Source organism: Pelophylax lessonae, assembly GCF_965119305.1.
Source record: "Pelophylax lessonae genome assembly, chromosome: 3".
Taxonomy (NCBI): Eukaryota; Metazoa; Chordata; class Amphibia; order Anura; family Ranidae; genus Pelophylax; species Pelophylax lessonae.
Window position 1 is genome coordinate 661130246 of NC_138770.1, and position 26354 is coordinate 661156599.

General features: G+C 40.8%; 1 protein-coding gene across 1 annotated transcript in view; it reads left to right on the plus strand.

Annotated features, from left to right (window-relative positions):
• The first annotated feature begins 223 nt into the window (after nucleotides 1-223).
• BMP2 (bone morphogenetic protein 2) overlaps nucleotides 224-26354 on the plus strand; it is a 60784-nt gene continuing 34653 nt past the window's right edge. Inside the window, exons 1-2 of the mRNA XM_082252623.1 lie at nucleotides 224-610; nucleotides 9948-10306. Of these exons, the coding sequence (XP_082108749.1) occupies nucleotides 9955-10306 (352 nt within the window). The 5' untranslated portion in view covers nucleotides 224-610; nucleotides 9948-9954. The remainder of the gene's footprint in view (nucleotides 611-9947; nucleotides 10307-26354) is intronic.

Below are 26354 nucleotides of genomic sequence, written 5' to 3' on the forward strand. Positions count from 1 at the left end.
CAGGTCCCCCCAGCAGGTGGCACATCTCTTCTACATAGAGCCTGATAGCAGGGAAGGAGCAGGGGGAGGAGGGGGAGATCAGAGCGCTGCTCCTTACACTCAGCTTACCTTCACGCCCTGCAAGCTCCCTTGTCAAGCTTCTGATTGGCAGAAAGCTGCCATGACATCAGAGAAAGACTGAAAAAAAAAAAACAAAAAAAAAAAAATACACATTGCTGGTGAGCAAAGGGAACAAGCTCACCGGTCATGGACAGAGGACTATCCTCCAAGGCTGCCTGTTGCTGCACATGGGATAGAGAGGAGTCTGCAGAGCAGAGGGTCAGCCTCCCCCCACATTGTATGGAGATGACTCCCCCCAGCTGGAGAAGATCACAGCTCACCTTGTAGGCTGATCAGGAACTCTGACTCCAGCACAGAAAGTCGGGACTTCTCCCAGCCTGGGAAAAGGAGATCGCTTTCCTCCAGCTGAACCATGTATAAAAAGAGAAGGACTTTGCTCAGGACCAGCCCGGGGGATCGCTCAGCAGTCCTGGGAAGGAGGACAAGGGGCAGCCAGTGATGTGGAGGATACACAGAGAGCTCTATACTCTCATCCAGATCCAGCACACAGGTACTCCCAGCAATGGACTGCCAGGGACACATTCAGGACACCTCACAGGATGACACTCCATACACATGTATACCTTTTCCAGGGACAGATCCAGGGACAGAGCCTCCCAGCTTGGGACAACTTGACCATATAACCATGGCCATTGTATATGATATAGTTTCAAATGTTGCAATATATCATTGTTTGTGTTTTATTACACATTAGTTTTCTTTATACAAGTTTATAGTAGATTGATGTTAAGGGATAGACAGTGAGTCTGGGGAGATTTCCAGGGACAGATCCTCCCAGCTTGGGACAACTTGGCCATATAACCATGGCTGTTGTAGATTTTATATAGTTTCAAATGTTGCAATATATCATTTTTTGCGTTTTATTACACATGGTTTTCTTTATACAACTTTATAGTAGATCGATGTTAAAGGATAGACAGTGAGTCAAGGAAGATTTCCAGGGACAGATCCTCCCAGCTTGGGACAACTTGACCATATAAGCATGGCCATTGTATAGGATATAGTTTTAAATGTTGCAATATATCATTTTTTGTTTTATTACACATGGTTTTCTCTAGTAGATTGATGTTAAAAGTGAGTCAGGGGAGATTTCCAGGGACAGATCCTCCTAGCTTGGGACAACTTGACAATATAAGAATGACCATTGCATAATATATTGTCACAAATGTTACAATTCATAACTTCTGTGTTATTATACATGTATGTCTTTAAAAAAATAAATACATGCATAATAGATTGATGTTAAAGGATAGTCAGGGAACCAGTGAGGATTTCCAAGGACAAATGCAACTAACTTGGGACAGCCCACAATATAAAACATTCATAGTAGTCTCACATGTAACAATATATCTTTTTTTTTTTTATTTTATTTTATTTTTTTTATTATTATTATTATTATTTTTTTTTTTGCACTCGTTTTACCTGATACAAATGTATAATAGATTGATGTTATAGGATAGACAGGGAGCCAGGGGAGATTTCCAGGGACAGATCTGGGTTCAGCTTGGCACAGCCGACAATACAAGTATGGCCATTGCCTATGGTATAGTCTCAAATGTTACAATATATCATTTTTTAATATTTTTTTTTATTTCTATTATTAATTATGCATTTTCTTCTATAAATTCATAATAGACTGACGTTAGAAGGATAGATAGGGAGTCAGGGGAGATTTCCAGGGACAAATCCTCCCAGCTTGGGACAGCCGGCAATATAAGCATGGCCATTGTGTGACATAGCCTCAAATGTTACATTATAGCATTTTTTGTTTTGGCTTTATTATACATGCATTTCCTTATGCACATTTATAATGGGATGATATTAAAGGATAGACCGGGAGCCAGGGGAGATTTCCAGGGACAGATCCTCCCAGATTGGGACAGCCGACAATATAAGCATAGCCATTGCATATGATATAGTCTCAAATGTTGCAATATATCCTTTTTTTGGTTTTCTTACACATGGTTTTCTTCATACAAGTTTTATAGTAGATCGATGTTAAAGAATAGACAGTGAATCAGGGGAGATTTCCAGGGACAGATCCTCCCAGCTTGGGACAGCTGGCAATATAGGAATGACCATTGCGTAGGATAGTGTCACAAATGTTACAATTCATATCTTCTTTGTTATTATGCATGTATTTATTAAAAAAATAAAAATAAATAATAGATTGATGTTCAAGGATAGACAGGGAACCAGTGAGGATTTCCAAGGACAAATGCAACCAGCCTGGGACAGCCCACAATATAAAACATGGCCATTGCCTATTATATATTCGCATAAATATTGCAATGCATAATTTTTTTAAATGTATTTATGTATACAAATACAGTACTAGATGGTTGTTAATGAAGTGGGGGGGGGGGGGTGAATGGAGATGGGATTTCTAGAGGAGGGGGGGTGGATGGAGATGGGATTTCTAGAGGAGGGGGGGGGGTGGATGGAGATGGGATTACTAAGAGGGGGGGGGGGGTGGATGGAGATGTGATTTCTAGAGGAGGGGGGGGGGTGGATGGAGATGGGATTACTAAGAGGGGGGGTGGATGGAGATGTGATTTCTAAGGGGTGGGGGGGGGGTGGATGGAGATGGGATTTCTAAGGGGGGGGTGGATGGAGATGGGATTTCTAAGAGGGGGGGGTGGATGGAGATGTGATTTCTAAGGGGGGGGGGGTGGATGGAGATGGGATTTCTAAGGGGGGGGGGTGGATGGAGATGGGATTTCTAAGGGGGGGGGTGGATGGAGATGGGATTTCTAAGGGGGGGGTGGATGGAGATGGGATTTCTAGGGACAGATTCAACCAGCTTGGGAGAAGGGATAATATAAGCATGATCATTGCCTTGTATTTGCATAAATGTTACAGTGGGGCTAGTTTACTAAAACTGGTGCAGCTGTGCATAGTAACCAATCAGCTTCTAATTTCAGCTTGTTCAATTAAGCTTTGACAATAGAACCTGGAAGCTGATTGGTTACCCTGCACAGCTTTAGTAAAAATCTCCCCCAAGACATACTTTTTTCTGTTCTTATTATACAGGATTTATATATAATCGCTAACAGTTTGTGCAGCACTTTACAATATAAAAGGGATTTGGGGGGGGGGGGGTACAATTACAGCACAGAGTTCAATGCAGATGGAATAGGAGGGCCCTGTTGCTTTATACAGATTCAGTACTCAATTGAATGGAAAGGATAGATAGAGCCAGGGGAGATTTCTAGGGACAGATCCTCTCAGCATGGGGCAGCTAATATAAGTGTGGTCACTGCATGTTATATAGTTACACAGGTTACAATACATAACTTGTTTTGCTATAAATTTATTTATTTCTACTATTTCAGTAACAGGTTGATGGAAAAGGGTTTATTTATACAAATGTAACAATCCAAGATCAGTAGTAGGGGGTGGGAAAGTAGAAACAGAATATTAGGGGAGATTTCCAGGGACAGGTCCTCCCAGCTTGGAGCAGCTGACAATATAAGCATGACCATTGGGTATTATAAAGCTACAATACATTGATAGTTTTGCTATAAATCGATTTTCTTTATAGAATTGGAGGAACCCAATCTCAGTAATAGATGAATGGGAATGGATAGACAGCTTGAGATCCAGAAAGATTTCTAGGGACAAATTTATCCAGCTTGGGGCAACTAATCTAAGCACGATCATTGCATATTGTATATGTACAAGTTACAATATATTTTGTTATAAATGTATTTCTTTATAAAAATATGACATTCCAAGATCAGTTGGATAGAAGAGGATAGACCAGAGACAGGGGGATTTCTAGGGACAGACCCTCCCATACTGGGACAGCTAACATAAGCATGATCATTACATACTTTATATTTACATAAAACTATCTATTACAGGTAATTATATAGCACCAACAATCCACATAGATCTTCACATGTTGTAACATTCACACCAGTCCCTGCCCTTAGGAGCTTACAATCTAAGGTTCCTATCTCACATGCATCCATAGACATACTAGGGCCAATTAGCCTACCAGCATGTCTTTGGAGTGTGGGAGGAAAACCCACACAAGCACAGGGATGAACATACAAACTCCATGCAGGTTGTGTTCTGCTTGGGATATGAACCGAGAACCCCAGTGCTGCAAGGAGTTCTATGAACACATACTTGTTTTTGGGATACAGATTCAGTAATCGATTGATGGAAAAGGTGAGACCGTTTGAAGGGGGGGGGGGGACAGTCTACAAAGTAAGCATGGTCACTGACTATTATATATAAACATAAATGTTACAGCAATATCTTAATATCTTTAGACATTTCTTTATACAAATTCAGTAGCAGGTGACTGTAAGAATAGACAGTGGATATTTCTAAGGATACTTATCTTCGCACTCATAAGCATGATCATTGTCCATTATATAGGTTTACATAAATGTTGCAATATATAAATATTTGTTATAAATGTATTTCTTTAAACAAATACAAGAACAGATTGGGTGGGAAATGATAGACAGGGGAGATTTCTAGAGACATATTCTCCCAGCTTGGGGCAGCTGACAATATATTTATGATCATTGCATTATGTATCCACCTTAATGTTGCAATATATAGATATTATTTACAGATGTATTTCTTTATACAAATACAATAACAGATTGATGGGAAAGGATAGACAGGGGAGATTTCTATAGACAGATCCTCCCAGCTTGGGGCAGCTGACAGTATATTTATGATCATTGCATTTTATGCACATACGTAAATGTTGCAATACATAAATATTTGTTACAGATGTAATTCTGTCTACAAATATATGTAAATGTATTTCAAATACATTACCAGGCCAATGGAAAATTAGAGGAGATTTCTAGAGACAGATCCACCCAGCTTGGGGCAGCTGATAATATATATATATATATATATATATATATATATATATATATATGAAAATAGCATATTATGCATCTACATAAATGTTACAATATATAAATATTTGTCACAAATGTATTTCTTTATACAAATACAATAACGGATGAGTGGGAAAGGATAAACAGGGGAGATTTATAGAGACAGATCCTTCCAGCTTGGGGCAGCTGACAGTATATTTATCATCATATTCTGTACATACATAAATGTTGCACTATATAAATATTTGTTAAAGATGTATTTCTGTCTACAAATGTAGATATAAAATGCATTTCAAATGCAATACCAGGCCAATGAAAAAGTAGAGGAGATTTCTAGAGACAGATCCACCCAGCTTGGAGCAGCTGATAATAAATATATATATATATATATATATATATATATATATATATATATATATTTTATGAGAATTGCATATTATGCATCTAAATAAATGTTGCAATATTTAAATATTTGTTACAGATGTATTTCTGTCTACAAATATATGTAAATGTATTTCAAATACAATACCAGGCCAATGGAAAATTAGAGGAGATTTCTAGAGACAGATCCTCCCAGCTTGGGGCAGCTGACAATATGCATGGTCATAAATATTTGTTACAAATGTCAGATCCTCCCAGGTTGAGGCAGCTGATAATATATTCATGAGAATTGCATATTATGCATCTACAATATATAAATATTTTAGTTTAGCGTTGGCGCTATATGAATCTGAATAATAAGATTTCTTTATACTGATATTTATCAGCCATTATTCTGCCCATTTGTGCACCCTGCACAGTCCATTATCCTCCAGAGGATCTCTCACTTCTAAAGACTTCCCTTCTGCTGTGATTGTTTGATTTTTTTTTTTTTCTGTCCTCTTTGATTTTTCCACCTGTGGCCAATAAAGGATCTTGTAGTTGCAGAGGAGAGGGCTGGTAACACCTGTACAATGTGTAACCTTGTGATCTAATCCTGCACTCAGACACAACACCTTCTGTGTGTAGAGGGGAAACAGACTGGAGCACACGTGCAGGCGGCCCCCACCACCACCTCATCTGCCTTATAGCCCTACTGCCATCACTTTTGAAAAATACTACTTATCTGGCTGTCATGCTGATCCAGTGGCTTCAGCAAATCGCTGACCTGGAATTGGCTTGGGGGGGTGGGGGGTCTTCATTGGCTGGATACCTGTTCCAGGTTAGTGACTTCTGAGGCCAGAAAAAACAAGGTAGCTAGAATTTTGGAAAGCTAGAATTTTGGAAAGGAGTACAGCAATGGCAGCCTGTGCATGTCTTTCAGTATAGGTTTCTAACATATAATGGGGAATTGGGGTGCAATATATAACCCTCCTTGCAGGGCTTTCACTTTTACTATACATGTGTCTTATTTATAGATTTAAATAAGTGATACATTATAAGCGGTGAAGTTAATTAGTACTGGTCTAGAGTAGTTCTGATTTAAATACACATAGAAAGTTATTGCTGGGACTAGTTTTAGCTCACTGTGTTCATTTCCTAAGTGTTCAGAAACTATCTTTAAGGCCCTGTTCACACTACTGCGACCTGAAAGTCGTGCGACTTCCTGACGACTTGATGCAACTTTGAAGCGAGGGAGGGGCTACACAGCAGGGATTGCCTGGGTAATCTTCCTGTAATGTCAGATCCAAATCACATCAATATAGACGAGGATACGACTTGGAGGGGGACTTTCATTCAAGTCGGATAGAAGTCGCCTTGAAGTAGTACAGAAACCTTTTCTAAAGTCGACGCGACTTCAGTAGTGCTAATTAAGACAACTCTCTTTGACTAACATGGAATTTCACAGGTCATGCGACTTGGGATTTCAAACGTCCAGTCACGGGTCGCGGCAGTGTGAACCGAGCCTGAAGCTGGACACACACTATACAATTTTTTCTTTTGATTTATTTTCCTTTTAGATTTACCAAAACCATATAAAATGAGGTCAAACCAAACACTCAATGTGTTTGCAGTCAGGCAGGCCCTTGCACTACATAGTTGAAGGTAAATCTAAAGGAAATTGAACAACAAAAGTTGTATAGTGTGTATCCAGGTTTAGGCTAGGCCATACATTATACAATTTTCCTGTAGATTTACCAAATCCATAAAATGAGGTCAAACCTAAACACTTTCAATGTGTATGTAATCAGACAGGCACTTACACTACATAGTTGAAGGTAAATCGTAAAGAAATTGTATAGTGTATGGGCAGCCTGAATTATGCTTGTAGGATTGGAAATCTACAACAACCTCTAGAATACTAATTCTGATTGCCATTCATAGGATTGCTTTTTTTATACAGGTCTAACTATGAATAATACAGATGATTTATATTTCTGATAGTTGTTACGATTGCTGGGACAGTCATTTTTCCTAATAATAATAAATAAATATTATGCCACAAAGGAAGGAAAAAAAAAAACTAGAAAAAGTTATTTTCAATTTTCCATTATTATTATTATAATCCAGAAAAAAAAAACCTAGAAAAAGTACTTTTCCATTATTATTATTATTATTATTATTATTCAGAAAAAAAACCTAGAAAAAGTACTTTTCCATTATTATTATTATTATTATTATTATTATTATTATTATTATTATTCAGAAAAAAAACTAGGAAAGTACTTTTCCATTATTATTATTATTATTATTATTCAGAAAAAAAAGTAGGAAAGTACTTTTCCATTATTATTATTATAATCCAGAAAAAAAACCTAGAAAAAGTACTTTTCCATTATTATTATTATTATTATTATTATTATTATTATTCAGAAAAAAAAACTAGAAAAAGTACTTTTCCATTATTATTATTATTATTATTATTCAGAAAAAAAAAACTAGGAAAGTACTTTTCCATTATTATTATTCAGAAAAAAAAAAACTAGGAAAGTACTTTTCCATTATTATTGTTATTCAGAAAAAAAAACTAGGAAAGTACTTTTCCATTATTATTATTATTATTATACAGAAAAAAAAAAAAAAAAAGCTAGAAGAAGTATGTTTCCATTTATTATTATTCCACAGAAAAAAAAAAAAAAAAAAAAATCGCACATACACACACTAGAAATAGTACTTTTCCCTTTAAATCTTCACATTTGGTTGTACTGTTTTTAACTTCCTTATTAACCTAAAATAAAGTTTGCAGAATGTTTCTCTTCCCTTTTTTAAAAGATTTAGATGACGTACTTGATGCTCTACTGGTGCAGAGGTCCCCAGCTTTCACTTACTTAGAAAAGTCATAGGCAGTTAAAAAAAAAAAAAAAAAAAAAAAAAAAAAAAAAAAAATGCTAAATATGGGAAATGGTATGATAAATACTTAAGTCAAAACTTTTTGGTTAGGGAAGGGTTAAAACTTTTTTAACCACCTGTGTTAATTAGGGAGATTTCCCCTCACCTCCTGTCCTGACTCATCAGGAAGTGAGAGGATATCTTTCCAAAGTGAGGGAAATCCCCCTCCTAGTTGTCATAAAACAGTTGCCCCCTTGGAAAGGCCCCCCCCCCTTTATACCGCTCTAAAATTTTGGATTTACCCTCCCTTTCATTACGGTGACACTGGTGATCAGGAGAGCTAATCTCCCTCATGGGGACACAGGCAGCAATAAAAATACAACAGGTGTTCTAACCCCTTACTGCTCTATCCAAATCCTAAAACAAAAACTTTTGCCTTTAGTTATACTTTAAGAACAGTTTTAAGTATTTTAATGGTATGGTGTAAATTACGTAATTTTTCTCGGTTACATAATTATGTGTAATACAGCGACTGATATGTAATAATGTGGTGTAAAGTGCATGGATTCATTCACGGATAGTGATTTAGTTTAGGGCTCGATCACACCGTAATTTCCTGTATTTAATGATTAACATTATTTGCAAGTGTGTGCGTGTGTAATATATATAATATTGATATCTTTTTTTTAATTTTTATATTGATATATTTTTTTATTATTTATATAATAGATATATTATTATTTATATAATATTGATATCTTTTTTTTATTATTTATATAATATTGATATCTTTTTTAATTATATATATATATATATATATATATATATATATATATATATATATATATATATATATATATATAAAATTAAAAAAAGATATCAATATTATATAAATAATAAAAAAAAGATATCATTATTGATATATATATATATAAATGGATATATTTTTATTATTTATATAATATTGATATATTATTTATAATATTGATATCTTTTTTATTATTTATATAATATTGATATCTTTTTTTAATTTTTATATAATAAATATATATATATATATATATATATATATATATATATATATATATGTGTGTATGTATGTGTGTATATGTATATGTATATATATATTTATTATTTTTTTTATATTTTTTCCATTTATTTTCTACATTTTATTAGAAATACAAATGTGTTTTTGGTGTAGTCACATGCAAAAAGAAAAATAAAGCATGCTGTGATTTTTTAAAATGCACATAAAAGCAATACAGTGGCGCAAACTAGGCTTTTAAAAAATTGATACAAAATATATATTCGTGATATTAGGGCTCGCTTACACCAGATGCAATCAAATATGTTTAAAATGCAATAAGGATGCATAAGCAAGAAATATAAATATATTTCAGTGAGCCTAGTTTACTCCACTGTGTTGCTTTCATATACATATTATTATTATATTTTTATTTTTTAATTTTTACCAATTTGGCTACAGCAGAATCAAATCTGATGGCTACACCTTGCACATACCTATTGCACTACCTATTAAATCAGCCTGCAGTATCCAAACACATACTAAGTGCTTGTTGAGAGTTGAGTGCTCCATGTGGCTTCCATGTTGTTGGTTGAAGACCACCATACTAACAATCTTATCTACCTGCATTGACCCATGGCGGTTACTTATGTCTGTGTCTCTTCCTGCCTCTGCTCCAGGTTGACCATGGTAGCTGGGATCCGATCGCTGCTCCTTCTGCTGCTTTATCAGGTGCTGCTGGGTTGTTGCACCGGTCTAATCCCTGAAGTGGGAAGGAGGAAGTACACAGAGTCTGGCCGGGCGTCTCCCCAGGAGTCACAGGGCATCCTCAACCAGTTTGAACTTCGCTTGCTTAACATGTTTGGCTTGAAGAGAAGGCCAACCCCTGGCAAAAACGCTGTAATCCCTCACTACATGCTGGAATTGTACCACCTGCACTCGACCCAGCTGGCTGAGAACCAAGACAAGCCCCCCATGGATTATCAGAAGGAGCGTGCAGCCAGCCGAGCAAATACAGTCAGGAGCTTCCACCATGAAGGTAACAAAAAAAAAAAAAAATCCTTTCTACGGTCTGTTTCCAGGCAAAGAAAGTCTGCAGCCTTGCATCCTCTGAGAGATTACAAGTCGCAATGTCAAAAAAAGGACATGCTGGGTCTTGTAGTCTTTGAGTAGCTTTATGGTTGTAGATGATCCAAGCCAGATCTTTTCTCTTCCTCTCTGACTTAGCATGTGTGAGCAGCAGTTTGCTAATTAGTGTTTCACTCATGATCATTAAAAAGTCTTTCAGGCAAGTTATTTTAACATGATATTTCCAAAATAGTAATTTATAGCTCATTTTTGTTTATTAATGACCCTTGAGGTGGCCATTGTGACCAGTGAGACGCGTTCAAGTGGTCAGTATCCATCGGGTCCAGTGAGAAATGATCATGTTTTTTGGATGACCAAACTGTGGATAAAATGAATTTGTTGCCTCAGTTGATTGGTGGCAGAGACTCACGAAATACAAATGTATCTAAACTCTAAAACTTCAATATAATATATATGGCGGATTACCAGTCCTTAGAAGAGATTTGTTGCTTTTCAGGTTTATCTTTTTACTTGCACTTTGGAAGTATCCTGGTGATCCTAGGAATAACACACTTCCTGGGTTGGCTATGCTCACTTACTCCACTTCATCTCTGGAGGGAGCCATGTATGTCACTCAGTCTGGACTTCAGGCATGACTTTCTTTCTGTACATGGGCAGCACAGTGGTTTGAACTTCATGCACACTGGGCATTTAGCTGTGGGCAGAGGCCACAGGTGCACCATCCAGTCCTTCTGCTGGAGGCCTGTTAAACTCTAGGAGAGTCTGACAGCTGGATGGTGCACCTGTATCCTCCACTCACAGCTAAAGGCCCAGTTGGTAAGAATGCTCTGAATGCAAGCAGTCTTCATTCTGAGCATTTGTCCCTGGGCGCATATGGCCCTAATAGAAAGTACTGCTAGGTGCACCATCCAGCCACAGCAGCTGTCAGCCTCTCATAGGGTTTGCCAGGCTGCGGCAAGGGGCATCTCATAGGGTTTGCCAGGCTGCAGGCAAGGGGCATCTCATAGGGTTTGCCAGGCTGCGGGCAAGGGGCATCTCATAGGGTTTGCCAGGCTGCGGGCAAGGGGCATCTCATAGGGTTTGCCAGGCTGTGGGCAAGGGGCATCTCATAGGGTTTGCCATGCTGTGGGCAAGGGGCATCTCATAGGGTTTGCCATGCTGTGGGCAAGGGGCATCTCATGGGGTTTGCCAGGCTGTGGGCAAGGGGCATCTCATAGAGTTTGCCAGGCTGTGGGCAAGGGGCATCTCATAGAGTTTGCCAGGCTGCCGGCAAGGGGCAATTCAGAGTTTGCCAGGCTGTGGGCAAAGGGTGCCTCATAGGGTTTGCCAGGCTGTCAACAAGGGGCGTCTCATAGGGTTTGCCAGGCTGCGGGCAAGGGGCATCTCATAGTTTGCCAGGCTGCAGGCAAGGGGCGTCTCAGTCTCATAGAGTTTTCCAGGCTACGGGGCATTTTATAGATTTTGCCAGGCTGCCAGAAACATGGCTTGATGGTGCACCTGTGGCCTCTACCCACATCTAAATGCTGGAGCCTCATGCTCTGGGTGTAAATGCTCAGTGTACATGAGATCTTAGTGGTTGGCATTCTTGCCTTGCAGCACTGGGGTCCTCGGTTCGAGAATCCCAACCAGGATACTATGCATGGAGTTTGCATGTTCTCTCTGTGTTTGCGCGAGTTTCTTCTGGGTACTTTGGTTAATTCCTACACTCCAGACATAATGATAGGTTATATGTCCTGGTATGTGTATGTATACATATGTATACATGTGATAGGGACCTTGGATTGTAAGCTCCTTGAGGTCGGGGAGTGAAGTGAATGTACAGTAAGTATTGTGCTGCCTAAATTGTCAGCTCTATATTAATACCTGTAATTTATTAACATTTAATTTGTATGGCACTTTTCTCCCTTGGGGTGAAAGCACTTAGGAGGTGAGGCAGCCATTTTGGGGGAACTCAGTTGAGCCAGTTAACCAACCAGCAGGGATGAGCTCAGGCCTGTTTTAGCTCCTAGTCCTAACCCGCCTGAGCTATCCCACCAGGAAGCTGTCAGTGCTGATTGCCAGGCATCGGCAACCGAGGCACCCCCTGCCCCGCAGCCACATGGTTATACGCCCCTTGTATATGACTGGCTGCAGGGTGAGGAATGCTACTTATAATTGGCAGTAAGCACTGGTGGCTTTCTGGCAGGATCATCCAGGCCAGTTCAGACTAGGATCCAAACACTCCTAAGCTAGTTCACACCAGTCCCTGTCCTTAGGAGCTTACAATCTAAGGTTCCTATCTGCATGCATCCATACACATACTAGGGCCAATTAACCTACCAGCAGGTCTTTTGGAGTGTGGGAGGAACCCCACAAAAGCAAAGGGAGGACATACAAACTCTGTCCAGACAGTGTCCTGGAATGTATTAGGACCCAGTACCCCAGTGCTGAAAGGCAGAAGCGCTAACCACTAAGCCACTGCACATAGGGTGGGTTAGTAGTTTACGGCAGAGCATTTCTGGCAGGATCACCAAGTATTTTCTGTGCTTGCTGAAAATGTTCTCAACCTGAAAAATGTAAACAAATGCATCAGGACTAGTTTAAAGTTTTTGTTTCATATATCCTCTAAGGAAAAATGTTCACTATTGGTCGATGATATAAAAACGTTACCGGTGTAATCAAACTAAAGCCGTAATGTATGCTATTTGCAATATACATCGTGCTTCCCCACCATCCCTTGTAATAAAGCATTTTGGTGGAGTTATACTTTTACATGGATTGCAGTGCATTTTAGTTGCAGTTCAGCTGCTGATAGCAGCTACTGCAGCATCATCATTAATCAACTCTGTTTTATATAGGGGTGTCATGAGTGTTCTCAGACCAGCTTAGGGTTACCCCATTTTCATTGAGCTGTGCTGGGCCATCCTGGTCCAACACCTGGAGAAGGCAAAAAGCCTTGTTCCCTATCATGGTAGTTCACACCTTTAGGCTGCGGTGGTCCGCAGGAATAAATGTGTCAGGTCAGTACAACGTAGTGCAATGCAGTGCAATCCATCACACCATGTTTGGGCCATCAGTACTGAATGGATTGTCACAAAAAATTTAAAAAAGAAAAAGTTTTAGTGTGACGTGTGGTGGTGTATGCTGCTGATTTGAATCATCCCTTAAAGCCCAACCCCAGCAATTGGAAAATGCAGTGGAGGTCCCACACGCTGCAAGGGTTAAATGCTTACTATGTATAGGGATACAGGAACAGAAAGTATTACTTACCCTATCCAGCTTCCCTCTTCTCCTCAATGCACCAGTCTTGGGATGGTCCCTCTGCATCACCACTGCCTTCTGCGGCTCGACCGGGTCTCCCGTCCCACTGGGAGACCCGGGCAACAAGCCTGCATGGCCGCCAAAGGCCTGATCAAAGCCGCATTTGGCTCTGATTGGGTCTCCATGTAAAAACCCGAAAGTGATGTTATGACATCACTTCTGGGTTCTGTCTGGCGCCAGATTAAAAAAAAATGACAGCATTCAAAACGGCCAAACTTTCCTTTTTAGAATGCTTTTAGGTGTAGAGGAGGGGTTTAGGGTCTTTTAGACCCCAGATCCCTCCACAAGAGTACCTGTCAAAAAATATCGGCCGATATCGATATGCATTGGCCAAAATAGCGGTATCGGCAATGAAAAACCGATATCGGTCGATCACTAGTAGGGATCCTGCTGGAGGGAATAAGGGACGTATTACTCCTTAGTTTGGCACCCCTAGACTGAGCATTTAATGAGACGGGGGCACTGCAAATGTGATTTTTTTTAATCTCTGGAGTTGGCCTTTAACCACAGGACCCACTGTGGATGCATTGGGACTTTTTGTAGGTAATGTGGCAGTTCACCAAGGATTGTAAAAAACATATACTATAGCTGCTGATCTATACCAGCCCATGGAGTCTGGAGCGGTCTTCTCTGCAGCCAATTTCTTCTCTGTGGGTCCACAGTGCCGCCATCTTGGATATGGGAAACGGCTGAGTGGTACTTTTGATTTTTGGGTGAAGATTCATTATAAGGGACATGTGAATTGGTGGACAACCTAGCTGCCGCACAGTCGGGGCATGTTTACCGCATTTGTGAATGTGGCACAGAAGAAATGCAGAGCTGCCTAAGGCTTTGTTTACAATTGCGGTTGGGGGGGGGGGGATAAAAACACTGCACAGGCAGTCATACGGGGGTATACACATGCCTTACATGTGGTCACACCCAAGCAAAAATGAGCTCTTCTGTTGTGTTTGGTGGGCAATACCGCCCAACAGATGTGGCCCATTCAACTGATTACCAAATATACATAGTTCCATAAGTACATAGTCTATCCAGTTCAACCTGTGCAGGTGTATGTGTGTCGGTGTCTATAATCATTTCCCATATCCCTGCATGTTGTGTTCTTTAAGATGCACGTCCAAGAGTATTTTAACCGGTTACCGACCGCCGCACGTACATATACTGCGGCAGTCAGCCCCGGCCAGGCAAAGTGACGTATGGGTACGTCACTCGCCTGTAAGCCAATAGGGGGTGAGCGCGCGCTCCCGCCCCGGCTCGTTCACGGACACCTCCGTGCGTGTGACCAGCAGACCCGATGTCCGCCGGTCACTCGCGATCGTCCGCTGTGAAGGGAGAAAGGCAGGTGGCTAATGTAAACAAAGCCGCCTGTCATTCTTCCCTGTGTAAAAGCACAGAACATACGGTCCTGCTATGTAGGACCGTTGATCTGTGCTGTTACATGTAAAGCCACATCCCACAACAGTTAGAAACACGCCCCTAGGGACACACTTAGCCCCTCCTTCCCCAATAAAGTTAACCCCTTCCCTGCCAGTGTCATTTTTACAGTAACAGTGCATATATATATAGCACTGATTACTGTAGTAATGTCACTGGTAACTCCAAAAGTGTCAAAAATGTCAGTCAAAGGTCCGATCTGTCCGCCGCAATGTTGCAGTCCCGCAAAAAAAATCGCAGATCACCGCCATTACTCGTTAAAAAAAAAAAAAAAAAATGACAAAAATCTTTTCCTTAGTAAACGCAATAACTTTTGCGCAAACCAATCAAAATACGCTTATTGTGATTTTTTTTTTTCACCAAACATATGTAGCAGAAAACAAATTGGCCAAAAATGTTAAAAAATTTTGATTTTTACATTTTTTTTGGGGGGGAATTTCATATAAAAAATGTGAAAAATATTGTTATTTTTGCAAAATTGTCGCACTTTTTTTGTTTATAGCGCATGATCAAAAAATCGCACAGGTGATCAAATACCACCAAAAGAAAGCTCTGTTTGTGGGAAAAAAAGGACGTCAATTTCGTTTAGGTACAGCGTCACACGACCGTGCAATTGTCCGTTAAAGTAACGCAGTGCCGAATCGCAAAATAGGGCCTGGTCAGGAAGGGGGTAAAATCTTCTGGGGCTTAAGTGTTAAAAATATCAATATTCCCCATATTGATAAAACGCCTCCTTGCCACCTGTCAAACGCTCTGTAAAAAACCAGTCCACCAAAGATTGCTCTTCAAAGAGCCAAGGCTTGTATAAACGAGCCCTAAATGTGTGTGCTCACTCTTCCAGCATTGCCCATCATTTCTGCATGGTCCATGGGCTTTTGTTTGGTTCAGTGCTTGTGTAGAGTCCCATGCCCACCCTTCTGTCATTGCCCGATTTCCTGTTGCCTCCATGGTCCAATCCAGGGACTTTGCTTGGTCCACGCTTGTATAAATGAGCCCCGAATGCATGCCCACTCTTCCATCATTACCCAGTTTCCCGTTGCCTCTATGGTCCACTCCAGGGGCTTTGCTAAGTCCCGGCAGTTTAACATTTGATAAAGCCGGTTCTTAATTGCTTCTAAACACATTTTACATGTGTGGAGCCTGTGCTGCCTTCATCTCCGATTAGTGAAGCTTCAGTTTCACCGCTAATTTCTACCTTGTGAAGTTTATCCACTCCTTTGACCCTCGTGAGTCCCTCGGTTTGAGTTCCAAACTCAAGAATTCCCACCGATAGATTTCATCTTTTAATGCTAAACGCAAAGCAAATCCTCTACTTTACAGTTGATCTGAGGTTGTTTGTAGCGTTTTCTAATCCTTCTCTAATCCTCGTGAGATATTTAGACAATTTGTAAATGCCTTGTTTTTTTACATTGACTTTTTTTGTCTTTCTGTTGAGTCTTGGATGGTTTCTCTGAGTCCATAAGATACATCTCCCAAACAACCTGATAATGGACTTGCAGCAGCTGTGTGCTTGGCTCTGGTGCATCTCTGAACGCAGATGAAATGATTATTGTATGGAGATGTGGAAGATCCTTTTCATATGGCATCTTTTTATTAGGTAGAAATCCTTTCCTGTAATCTTGCAAGTATTCCAAACAGGCCATGAGCAATCACCTAATTGAGACAGTACTAATCTGTATTTTTATTTTTGTCAGGACTTAAAGCCCAACTCTGGGAAACTTGAAAATGTTCTGTTTGTGCCCACACTGAAAGGGTTAGCTGCTCGTTTAGGCCTATTGGAGAGGAGAAGCAACTTTACTCACCTGATCCTCTGCTCCCCCCAGCAGATGGCGCTCTCCCACGCTTCAACAGTGGACAGTCCCTTGGTGTCATCATCCTGAGTTTACAAAAGGTCCAATATATATTTTTTTATCCTGAGTTTACAAAAGTTCCAATATATATTTTTTCATCCTGAGTTTACGGTATTAGACCACTGAAGCTTGGGGGAGACGACTCTGCAGGGACCAGTCTAGCAACGCAGAGGGTTGGGTAAGTAAAACTTCTTTAACCACATACGGACCGCCCGCCGCTGTTTTACGTCGCTACTGTGACGTTAAATATTGGTGTTCTGGCAGCAGATAGCTGCCATAACCCTTGCATTTTCTTATAGGGCAGGTGGTCCTCTTTCACAATAAAAGTGGTCCCAGCGGTGAATTTGCCGCAGGATTACCTTTTTGGGCGGCGGGAGTGGTACCCCTCCCGCTGCTTCCCGGTCAATTTCCCCACTTACCGGAGCCGTCGGTAGCGGGGAAAACGATCAGGTCCTTTCGGGTCCTAGGCAGGAAGTCGAGTGAGGGCAAGCTGGCCCCCACTTGACTATATGACCTTGGAGGACCAGAGCAACGTCATACGTCGCTCCCCCCCCCCCCCCAAACGGTCTTAAATGCCCCATTTTTTTTTTTCATGCTAAAACAATGACTTTTTACTTTTAGTGTAGATGTGAGGTCTTTTTGACCCCAGATCTCACATTAAAGAGGACCTGCCTTGCCTATTTCTATTATCAAAAATGTTTTTTTTTTTTTTTTTTAAAGGGACAGTGTAAAAATAAAAAAATAAAAGGTAAAAAAAAATAAAATTTAAAGTGCCCCGTCCCTCCGAGCTCACGCGCAGAAGCAAACACATACACAAGTGGTGCCCACATATATAAACAGTGTTCAAACCATACATGTGAGGTATCGCTGCGATTGTTAGAGCGAGAGAAATAATGCTAGCCCTGGACATCCTCTGTAACTCTAAACTGGTAACCTGTAAAAGTTTTTAAATCGCCACCTATGGAGATTTTTAAGTACCAATGTTAGTCGCCATTCCACGAGCGTGCGCAATTTTGAAGCATGACGTGTTGGGTATCTATTTACTTGGTGTAACGTTATCTGTCACATTATAGAAAAAAATTGGACTAAATTTACTGTTTTCTTGTTTTTTAATTCAAAAAAGTGTATTTTTCCCCCAAAAAAACTGCGTTTGTAAGACCGCTGCGAAAATACGGTGTGACATAAAGTATTGCTATGATCTCCATTTTATTCTCTAGGGTCTCTGCTAAAATATATGTGTATATGTGTGTGTGTATGTATGTTTGGGGGTTCTAAGTGATTTTCTAGCAAAAAATACTGATTTTTAACTTGTAAACAACAAGTGTCAGAAATCGGCCGGGTCCTGATCATTCATTTACATCAGTTTTCATCGGCTTCCGTCAACATCCGTTTATTTTTTATCCGTTAAAAATGAAAATGGAACGGATGGAAAAGGCATGAAAAATTGATATTGACTGAAAAAAACGGATGACAAAAAAACGTGACTGAACGGGGCCTTCAAAAAAAATTCTAAGGCCTCTTCACTCATACAGAGACCGTACATTTCATCAGTTCAGTATCGTTTTCCCAATCCCGTTTTCCATCCCGTTTTTTCACCCGTAGTCATCTGTTTTTCTACCCAACCGTTTTTTTAACGGATGAAAAATAGGGCTTTCATCCTTTCACAAAAACGGATGTTGACGGAAGCGGGTGAAATGAATGATCATCCATGTACATCTGTTTTTCCATAGGAATGCATTGATGTCCATTTTTCATCCGTCAACAGATGGATGAAAAACGGATGAACGGCCCGCATGTGTGAAAGGGTCCTCCTTACTGTGAATGTGGTTTTTGCTTGGGGGAAAATCGCCCCTATTGTAATGAAACCTTTTTAATACATTTGGGATTTCATTCAAATAGAAGGTCTTGGAAGGACACAATTTTGGGGGATTTTGAATGAAAATTATTGTCTTAATGGAGGGAATGTATCTCCACGCAATGTTCTTGCCCCAAATTCATGCACATATTTCCAAAAAGGAAATGAACCGGTCACCCTCACCAACATGTGTCGTAGACAAACTTTAGGAATTCCCTGAATGATGGACAGAATGTTCTAAAAGAATGTTATTTCTCAGGATTTCCCTTATGGATGTTAATTTAAATCTCCAGAATTGTATGTACCAAACCTCCATTTAGTATTTTTTTATTTTATTTTATTTTTTTCTCTCTTGGGGAGTTTCCTCTAAATGACCCCAGGTAGTGGCTGTGGTGAAAATTTGTCTCTTGTGCAGAAAGGGAAACGCAAAATCTGAAGTGAAGGGACAAAGTATTATTATAGATCAACCTTTCTTAACCTATTTACTGTGGAGGAACCCTTGAGTTTATTGACCGGGTTTAGGGAACCCCTGATAATTAATTTATTAATAGTGTGATGGTCAGGGGGAAGAATGCTCCAGCCATTTTGTGGTTGCTGGGAAGAATTACTCCCTTACAGATAAAAAAAAAAAGACCATTGGTGTCAGTGGTTACTCATCTGAGAGGCAGAAATTGCCCAGCAACCACTGGAGGAACCCTAAGGTTTAACAGAACCCTGGTTAAGAAGGGCTGACATAGAGTTTGGCTGGGGAGAATGGTGAGAGATGCAGTGGACACATGAGACCAACACAATGACACATGAGGTGTGATTTTCCAACAAAACATGGGGTGGAATATTAAGGACAAGAGCGGCGTTCAGCTCTCTCCACCTATCCCAGCAGCGCTGAACTCAGCCACTGCTTGGATAGGTTAGAAGGGAAAGGTCATTGTGCATGCATGGCTCCTGTAGAGTAAATGTTACATCTTTGGCACTAGGGGAAGGGATAGTGCTTCATCGTTAGTATCAGTTGGAGGAATAGTGCCCCATTGTTGGTGTCAGTGGGAAGACTAGTGCCTCATTGTTGGTGTCAGTGGGAAGACTAGTGCCTCACTGTTGGTGTCAGTGGGAAGACTAGTGCCTCACTGTTGGTGTCAGTGGGAAGACTAGTGCCTCACTGTTGGTTGTCAGTGGGAAGACTAGTGCCTCACTGTTGGTTGTCAGTGGGAAGACTAGTGCCTCACTGTTGGTGTCAATGTGAGAAATAGTGCCCTGTGTTTTTTTTTTTTTTTTATATCGGTAACAGGAATTATACCCCATTGTTGGTGTCAGTGAGAGGAATAGTGTCTTTCATCATTGAGAAGAAAATTTCCCCAAGGGCTGGATAAAGGGAAGCAAAGGGCCACAGTTTGGAGACCACTGGCTTAGACACAGTCAGTGCACTGATATTTTTCAGGAAGAACTAAAATAGAAAACAAGGCATCACAATGGCCTACCAGTTCGGTCCCATGCACATTGATGGTTTGAGGTTAAAAATCCACACTAGTGTAAAATCCTGGCATTTTTCCTCCCTGAGAATGCACTGTGCAGGCTTGGTGTTTAAATGAGAAACTGGAGACACACTTCTAATCAGTAATGTGCTGGAGATGTTGGAATACATGGGAGATTTTTTACAGAAGTGGTATGTAATGTGCTGGAGATATTGGAATACATGGGGAATTTTTTTTACGAGAGTGGTATGTAATGTGCCGGGGATGCTGGAGTACATGGGCAATTTTTTTTGGAGGAGTGAGATACAAAGTACTGGGTAAACTGGAATACATGGGGGATATTTTTTTTTTATTTTACGGTTGTGGTATATAATGAGCTGGGAAAGCTGGAATACATAGGGAATTTTTGGAGGAGTAGTATGTAAATGTTCTGGGATGCTGGAATACATGGGGGGGGGGGGGGGATTTTTTTAGGAGAGGGGGATGCTGGAATACATGGGGGATTTTTTAGAAGAAGGGGGATGCAGGAATAAATGGGGGATTTTTTAGAAGGGGGGGGGGATGCTGGAATACCTGGGGGATTTTTTTTTTTTTTTTTTTTTTTTACAGATGTGTTATGTAATGTGCTAGGGATGCTAGAATACATGGGGGATTTTTTAGAAGAGGGAGATGCTGGAATACATGGGGGAATTTTTTTTAGAAGAGTCGGGTACAGGAATACATGGGGGATTTTCTAGCAGAGGGAGGTGCTGGAATACCTGAGGGATTTTTTTTTTTTTTTTTACAGAAGTGGTATGTAATGTGCTGGGGATGCTGGAATACATGGGGGATTTTTTACAGGTGTGGTATGTAATGTGCTGGGGATGCTGGAGTACTTGGGAAATTTTTTGGAGGAGTAGGATGCAATGTACTGGGGATGCTGGAATACATGGGGATTTTTTATTTATTTATTTTTACGGATGTGGTATATAATGAGTTGGGGGTGCTGGAATACATGGGGAATTTTTTTTACAGGATTGGTATGTAATGTGCTGGGGATGCTGGAATACATGGGCAATTTTGGGCAATTTTTTGGAGGAGTTGGATGTAATGTACTGGAGATGCTAGAATATATGGGGGATTTTTTTTACGGGAGTGGTATGTAATGTACTGGGGATGCTGGAATACATGGGAGATTTTTTACAGAAGTGGTATGTAATGTGCTGGGGATGCTGGAATACATGGGAGATTTTTTACAGAAGTGGTATGTAATGATTTGGGGATGCTGGAATACATGGGAGATTTTTTACAGAAGTGGTATGTAATGATTTGGGGATGCTGGAATACATGGGAGATTTTTTACAGAAGTGGTATGTAATGTGCTGGGGATGCTGGAATACATGGGAGATTTGTTACAGAAGTGGTATGTAATGTGCTGGGGATGCTGGAATACATGGGGGATTTTTTACAGAAGTGGTATGTAATGTGCTGGGGATGCTGGAATACATGGGAGATTTGTTACAGAAGTGGTATGTAATGTGCTGGGGATGCTGGAATACATGGGGGATTTTTTACAGAAGTGGTATGTAATGTGCTGGGGATGCTGGAATACATGGGAGATTTTTTACAGGAGTGGGATGTAATGTACTGGGGTTTCTGGAATACATGGGGATTTTTTTTTTTTTTTTACGGGAGTGGTATATAATGAGCTGGGGATGCTGGAATACATGAGGATTTTTTTGGAGGACTGGTATGCAATGTGCTGGGGATGCTGGAATACATGGGGGATTTTTTTTTTTTTTTTTTTTGAGGATTTGGAAGAGTGGTATGTAATGTGTGGGGAATGCTGGGAAAACATGGGGATTTGTACTTTGGGAAAATTTTACCATGTTGCCACTGTAGCACGTGACTTAAAGCATATTGCAGTGCCCTTCAATTTAAATGGCACCCAACACTTCTTACCAACGAAAAAACATGAACCATCCTGTACCTTGTGATGTAGTGTGTTGAAAAAGTGTGTCCAGTTTCCATGTTATAATGAATTGGCAACTCCATTCAAAATGAACAGGCTGCCGTAATGCATGAAATACCGTACGTTAATGTGCGTGCAGTAACACACCGGGCAATTGTGAAGGAATCCTTCAAATCTGGAAGCATTCTTCCATGGGATACTGGATAGGAAGTAGCCTGCATGTCATAAGATTTTGTTCCCCGCTTAGTTACTTTAAATACCTAAAGTGTTGATAAGGTCCAGAAATGTTTTCCTATTTATACATGGAGTTTATTAAAAAAGTGTTTCACACAAAACATTGTGTCATTTATGTTTAGCAGCCCTTTAATTATTTTTATTGCGTTGGAGATTTATTGTTCAATAGCAAGAAGAGGCATTTGTTTATGCAGGGCAATAGTGAAACATTTCTGCCTCCTTATAAAATAGCCTTTGAAAAAAAAAAAATCTAGGTGAACAGAGGGCCATTGATGGCGTTACGGAGAGCCTGTAATCAGCAGACGCAACAATATCAACGGATACACTGTGTAAATCTTGACAGAACTCCAAAATTGTATATTTTGTTTTCCTGCTTAAGGTCTAGTACGGGGTACAGCAATCTGCGGCTTAATTCCTGTCATCCTTGCTGAGCTCCTGGCTATAGATCAGTGTTATATATAGTTCTAGTGGCTTCATTGTATACGTTGGGGCCTTTCATGTAACTAGCAACCAGCCGCAGTTTGTTAGTTTAGTATTAACAGATGCAGAGACATTTTATGGCTTAAAAAAAGAAAAAGGTTGATGTGTAAAAACCCGAGATGCCTGCGCTGACCTAACTTGTGTTTGGGGCATTACTTTAAAACTATAAATTTTAGATTATTATTATTAGTAGTATTTTTGTTTATAAACATAGGCGTTAACCATATAATCTTAACAGTTCACTTAAGACATCAAATGGGGCTTGTACCCAGTGCTGTATTTCGGCTTAGGCCAACAAGGCCCAGGCCTAGGGCGGCACTTTGCAGGGGGGCAGCAAAGAAGCCGTCCCCCTCCACCTGAGACTCTATTGGCCACTGGTTGCTAGAGCCGCCTCTCTCATTCCCCCCTCTCTCTCTCTCATTCCCCCTCTCTCTCACCCCCCTCTTCTCTCTTCGCCCCCCCTCTCTGTCTCTGTCTCTGTCTCTTAACCCCCCTCTCCCTCTCTCTCATCCCGACTCACCCACCCCCCTATCTCTCTCCCTCTCCCACCCACCCTCTCATGAGATCTCAGGGGTTCATGCTGGGACTTGTAGTCCTTCAATTTTGGAGGGAGCTACATCTATTAAAAAAGGAGTGGGGCAAAGTTACATAGGTGGGGGAGGGGGCGCCCAATTTTAGTCTTGCCTAGGGCAGCACAAAACCAAAATACACCACTGCCTGTACCCCTGCAGAGAAAGCAGAGGCGTAACTAGAAACTTCAGGGCCCCGGTGCAAGAAACCATGAAGGCCCCCCCCGGCCGGGGCCCTTCCCTTCGAGCCTGGGACTCTTCCCACGAATCCTTGGGCCCTTTTACTTTCATTGTGGGGCCCTTTATTACAGTCCCACAGTGGGACCCTTTCACAAGTTCTGCAGTGGGTCCCCTTCCTGTCATCTTGGGGCCTCCCCACGGTGGTGGAATGTCAGGGTCCGGTTGCAAGTGTGACCTTTGCAATCCTGGAAGTTCACCTAATGGTGTCAGTAGTTCTTATTTTTTTGGTATTTCAATTGTATTATTTTTTATCATTTTATTTTATTTTTTACAATGTCACTGACTATGACTCTGTCCATACAGAAAAGGAAGAAGCTGGTAAATTACATATTTACCGACCCCCTTCCTGGTTCTCTATTGTGACACATCCCCTGCAGCAGCTGGCAGGAGAGGAGGAGGGAGCACAGGGGGGGGGGGCACAGGGAAGCACACAGGGGCCCAAAGACAGCAGAACACAAGTGAACTGGATAGGAGGAGTGGCGAGGGCAGCATACAGAGGAACCAATCTCCTCCATTTTCCTCCTGTAGCTACAGGAGGAAAAAGGAGGACTGTGATTTCTCTACATGCTGCCCCCACCGCCCCTCCTATCTAGGTGTACAGGGGAGCCAAACATAGAAGAAAGTGACCGAACTCCAAAAATTCAAATCAAAAAGGAGTAATTTTATTCTTCATCAGGGGCATCAAAAATAAGACTGGTGCGACATGGGACAATAAAAGGTTGACGCCTTTCACGACACAGGGGGTCGCTTACTCATAACCTGCAGCATGGGGCCCGGTTGCAATTGCAACCCCTGCCACCCCTGTAGTTACGCCCCCGAGAGAAAGGTGTAATACAGTAAGTGGAGAAGTCCATGTATAAGGAACATAGTAACCTAATAAACGTTATTGAACGTTGGACATTTCCCCCCCTCCCCATATTTTTTCCTTATTATTACCATGGTTTCTATTAGATATAGCATTTTTCAAAATAATAGTATTTTTATTATTTATTTTAATCCTTCTGTTATAGCTTGCTTGTTTAATTTTAAAAGCCCAGTGGTTGTGATTCATTCGTTTTACTTTTTTAAAGCTTTTTTTATTATAGTTTGCATCTTGGAACGCTACCAAAATGCACTGAAAATGCATCAGAAAAATATTAAGTATAAAATAATTAGTAGGCTAAGTTTACGTTTTGGGGAAAAAAATAAATAAATCAAATTCTACACCTGTACAGGTGTTTACTTTGCACTTCAGAATGCTAGCAGACATTTTGGCTAAGAGTATATATGCCATGGCTGAATTGGGTAGATTGCAGGTGAATACATGGGAAGGTATAAGCAGGCACTTTGAAAAGCCTTCAAACAGGCCTCTGCCCTTGTGGGCGTGGAATAGCTGGTATTTTTATTTCTTACACCAAATGGTACAACCCATGAAGGACCCTGCTTCCAGCTTTTAGGCTTCACAACATTTTTATCCATACATGATGGGAGTGATAGCCCTATACCCAACCCCCATTCTGGAGGCCAAGGGTATCTCTTAAGCCTCGTACACACACGCGTCGAAATTCGGCCGGGAAATTTCGTCCGACGACCGATCCGCCGATTTTCGGCTTGTTAGTATGATGCTTCCGACAACCGACTTCCGACTTTTCGGCCGAAAAAATTCTGGTGTGCAGGCTATAAAATTTTTGTCCTCCGTCAAAACACGGCCGATTTTCGTGAAGTCATTACAGATTTCGACAGGGAAAAATCTTATGAGCAAGACTGGGCATGCTCAGAGAAGAAAGAACACAAAGCAAACCAACACATGACATCACTTCTGAAGTAGAATTTTGTCGTACGGGAAAATTTGTGTGCAGTCTAGAGCACATTCCAACCAACAAAACACCAGTCTGGACAAAAGACGGACGACCGGTCGGCGGAAATTTGTTGTGTGTGTACTAGGCTTAAGGCTCCATTCACACTTGTGTGACTTGTCATGCAAATTTGCAAATCAAAGTTGCATGACAAGTCGTTTTCCTATGATAACAATGTGCAACTTAAAGATGCAGCGACTTCAAAGTAGTTCATGCACTACTTTGGTCTGTCTTTCATGCAACTTGAGGGCCGTAGACTTCAATGTGACCCTCAAAAGTTGCATGAAAGTCGTACCTGAATGTTATCCAATGCATCTTGTGCGCAACAGTTGTCCATTGTCACTGGTCAAAGCCAAAGTGGTATCCAAGTTGCACCCATCCAAAGTTGTGTCCAAAGTTGCACTCCAAAGTCAGCGCATTATTGGAGACATATAAGTGTGAATGGAGCCCTTATTGTCTGGTTCCTTGCATGAGACCATCCACGGATGACTGACCCCAAGGATAGACTGTGCCTCAGGTATAGCTTCACATCACCATGTGAGTTAGGATACCATAGGGGGATAACTGGTGTCAACAAATATCGGTTATTAATCCTTCGAGGTCTATTTTGTTTCAATTCCACCAAACATTCTCTGGTGGAGAGTCAAGTACTTCCATGTTTAGTATACATGAACGAGGAAGACTTGCCTCCATAGAATGTTTGTTTGCTGAATGTTGGATTCTCTGCTTTATAATCATGCCCCTATATATTAGTAAGGAGGGGTTACTCTAGGTAGGGTTTAAT